The sequence below is a fragment of the Rhagoletis pomonella genome, unplaced genomic scaffold (assembly GCF_013731165.1).
Source record: "Rhagoletis pomonella isolate Grant_MI unplaced genomic scaffold, Rhpom_1.0 Rhpom_scaffold_00004, whole genome shotgun sequence".
Lineage (NCBI taxonomy): Eukaryota > Metazoa > Arthropoda > Insecta > Diptera > Tephritidae > Rhagoletis > Rhagoletis pomonella.
In genome coordinates, this window is record NW_023458558.1 from 46829454 (window position 1) to 46833419 (window position 3966).

The following is a 3966-nucleotide window of genomic DNA, read 5'->3' on the forward strand; positions in this document are numbered from 1 at the left end:
ATGGTGTTAATTAAATGTTTCTTTTTAAACCGAAGCGGATTTGTGGTAAGGCTACTGGGGGTATTGAAATATTTGACGGGTGGGCTCCTTCATTAGGTATAAAGAAGTGCCAAAGATGACAGGCGAAAGCGTTTGCTTTATCCTCATCATTCCTCGTCCAGCTTCTCGAAGAACCTGCCTCTTCGCATGCTTCAGTGTTCGCCAAAGGGAGTAGTCAGTCTGTTTCGAAGCAGACAAGGACTGAAGGATCGACTGCGTACTTCTTTCTTTTTCCGCCTACAACCAAATACGTAATTTCTTTGTACACGCATTCAGCTCCTGTTTAAGCTTAGATGAGCGAATTCTTTGCCACTCCCTTCTTACTTTGCCCTTCTTACTTATCAAATTAATTGTGGTGTGCAGGCCAGGCAGTAAGAACTACATTGTTTAATAGAAGGATTTGGTGTTGCAATTTCTGCGGCATTAACCATTAATCAGTGGGATTTTCAACTGCCTGTCGATATCATTCTTGTTCCGAATAAGAACTTGCGGGTCAATATGCGAACTGATATACTTTTTGTATTGTAACCACTTTGTGTGCTTATTTGTAAAATTTTTTCGTTTTATTCATAATTAAAAACATCGATAATGTTATGAGGCAGGGAGAATGATCTGGTGTCGCGCAATACCCTTTGTTACACGCAAATCAATAAGATAGGATATTTTATGTGATCAGACGGTAGATCAATTGCGACGTTAATCCGGATCAACGCTGCCGTCTGTTTATGCTTTCAGTGTTATTTCCATAGACGAAAGAGGTTACTACCAAATCCTCAGTGTGCTATTAATCAACACACAATCATGAACCGCCATCAGTTGATTTTATTAAAAAATTTAAAATCACAAATATAATAAAACCACAATGCGAAAAATTAAACGAAAAAGATCTGGAATAAGAGATATAAATATTTGAAGAAAGAATGTAGAAATGTTCCAGAACTTGCAAAACATGTTTCGTTTTCACAAAAATAAAGCGAACACTATTAAATTGAAGAAACAGTGGATTACCGCCATGTCCAAAAACCCCTGAGGAGCACTGAAAGAATTGTGATTTAAAATTAACACATTTTGAACGAATTCGGAATGTCTAAGTTGGCGTTTTCAAACCCTGAAAAAAAACTCAAACGTTTAACATGGAAAAGGTTACTCATACGCCATGTATATACGAGTGTGGCCATGTGCGAGTATGGCTTTCTTGTTTATTTATGCAATGATTTTATTCGTTAGTAGCTTGATCCTTTTGTAAAAGAACAGGCTTTAGATAACAAAAATCTATTATTTTTTAATTCTTCACTTTTAAAGTTTGATTTTTCTCATTCACAATACAAACCTTGAGAAAATTACCCGATCCAGAAAATGGCATACAGATCCGTAGGCTTTGACCCAATTTTTTCTGGCATTTCAAAGCTTGGCATTTTCCCTACAGTGTAATTGCTTTGAAGAAATTATTTGCTGACATAGCCTACGTAAGAGATGATAGTAAAAATAAGTAACTCACATATGGAGCCCTAACCGCCAAAAAGGTGTAAGCGACATTTTTTTCAAAATTTGTTTGATGTAGAAATGTTGCTAAAGCAATAAGATACATTTCTGCATAAAAAAAAATTGAAACAAATTTTACTTACATCTTTTCGGCGGTTAGGGCTCGATTTTTACATACTTGGTTTGCCGTAATGTGTATCATGAATCCTATGTAACTAACCAATTAGGTTTTACTAATATAAAACAATTAAAATTCAATAATTTCAGTTACTTGCTCTATCAATGTTCGCCACCTTTTCCATATCCGTAAATGCTGGTCCACTGGATTACATATATCCTGCCAATCCTGCCATCAAGTAAGTGATACAGTTGTCGAAGCATTAAAACATGTGTAACATAATATTTTGAATTCATGCAGATTGGAGGAGCCAAATGACAGCGAACGCGAGGAAATCGGTGTTGGCATGAATCCCGATACACCGGAAGAACAACTAGCTAAAATGGATATGCACACAATGCACGATGAGAAGTCCACTACAGAGAGAGTAACGATGTATACAGCGGACCAGGATGGCTATACGCCACGCTATATGTTTAAGAATCGTAAATTAGGCGAGAAACTTTTAATGTCTACGGTGGGTTAAACAAAGAAGTACAGAAAAAGTTGCTCTCCCAAAATTGTATAGATAAAGTGTCCATATTTGTAATTCTTGTAGTTTTTCCACAAATATGAAAATTGTATTCATTATAAATGTGATTACTTTTAAATAAAATAAGGCAGCATAAAATAAGTTTTGTCGGGAGGAGTGCAAAGAACTCTTAAAAAGCTTTAAGAAAGAAATTCGTAGCTCCAAGAAGCAATAGTGAAAGGACTTCTGCGGCACCATGGGAGAATACAAACGAAGTGGCAAGGTTAAGGTAGCTACTGTCCAACAACCGTCCACGGCAATGTTAATACGCAGAACCGATGATGAATGGACTGAAAGCTGCGAAGAATCGCTACAGGTCCTAGTCGATATGCAATTTCCTGGATGTGCAGACGTGACAGATATGGAATCTGGAAAAGAAAACGTGAATGACATCCCACACAACATTATTACGATAAGCCAGATTGAATGGGAAATAAACAGTTTTGATCCATTCAAGTCACCTGGAACTGATGGAATTTTTCCGGCCATGATTCAGATGGTTACTCACATGGTGAACCCATGGCTAGAGCCGATATACATGGGATGTCTGAGGCTGAACTAAGTATGTGCCTGTGTAGTAGAGAGATTCGAGAGTTGTGTTCATACCCAAGGCAGGTAAAGCCGACCCTCTATACCCGAAAGAATACAGACCCATCACTTTAGCTTCATTCCTAGACAAACACGTAAGAGGCAGCATAATGCAAGGCAGTTTATCAAAAGCATATAGAAAAGGAAGATCGACAGAGGCTGCATAGCATGCTCTAGTAACGAATATAGAAAACACGCTGGAACACAAGGATTATGCTTTAGGTGTGTTCTTACACAGCGGCGGAGCTTTTGATGATGTATCAAGAGAAGCTAGTCTAGGTAGTCTACAAGCAAAGAACGTAGAACCTGCCATTCTTCTATGGATTAAAAGCCTTTTAGGCTGTAGACGAATTAGATCAGAATGAGGTGAAGCCAGGCTAACAAAGTAAAGGGCACGCCACAGGGAGGGGTACTCTCACCGCTCCTATGGCTGCTTGTGGTAAATGACCTACTAAATAAATTTGAAGGGAGGGCTCCCAAACTAGTTGCATATGCTGATGGCATTGCAGTAATGGGGACCGGAAAATACCTAGATACCATAAATTATATAATGAATGAAGCGAAGGTGTAGGGATTAATGCAGAAAAAACGGACATTCTACTTCTTACAAGAAAATACAAGATTACTGCATGGAAGTTCCTTAAACTGAACGGCACTGAACTCAAAAACAAAAGACCACACCAAGTACCTTGGAGTAATCCTAGACTGCAAACTGCTGTGGAGGTACAATGTGGAGGACAGAGTGAAGAAAGCGAGTAATGCCCACTACGCATGCAAAACGATGCTAGGTGTTACTTGGGTTTTATCCCCTGTCCTAGTGCATTGATGCTACACAGCAGTAGTTAGGCCAATACTACTCTATGCCGCTTGGGGTGTGGTGGACCGCGGCAGAAAGGATCACGACAATGGAAATTGGAGCACTGAGAACAACTCCAACGGCTGCACTGGGAAAAATTCTCAATATAACACCTATCGACCTTGCGGCAAAGAGCCTTGCGGCTAAGTTCGCGGGGACACTGAATGCAACAGGGGAGTTCAAGCAAAAAAACTCTGCCACAGCTCAATAGCCAAAGAGCGTGTAGCCACAGCAGGCTACATAATAGCTTGCTGTAGGGGGTTTCGGGTTACTATCGAAGAAAATGGATGGCGTAGACGCATGAAGCCTAGG

The 3966-nt window shown here is 39.5% G+C and overlaps 1 protein-coding gene across 1 annotated transcript; it reads left to right on the forward strand.

The window, feature by feature from the left end:
• Positions 1-1788: 1788 nt before the first annotated feature.
• On the forward strand, positions 1789-2287 carry LOC118738502 (the record flags this gene model as incomplete). Its single annotated transcript, XM_036469439.1, is given in 2 exon segments — positions 1789-1877; positions 1940-2287. Coding segments are annotated over 2 exon segments (315 nt in total), but the record flags the coding sequence as incomplete, so codon positions are not given.
• Between the last annotated feature and the right edge of the window lie 1679 nt (positions 2288-3966).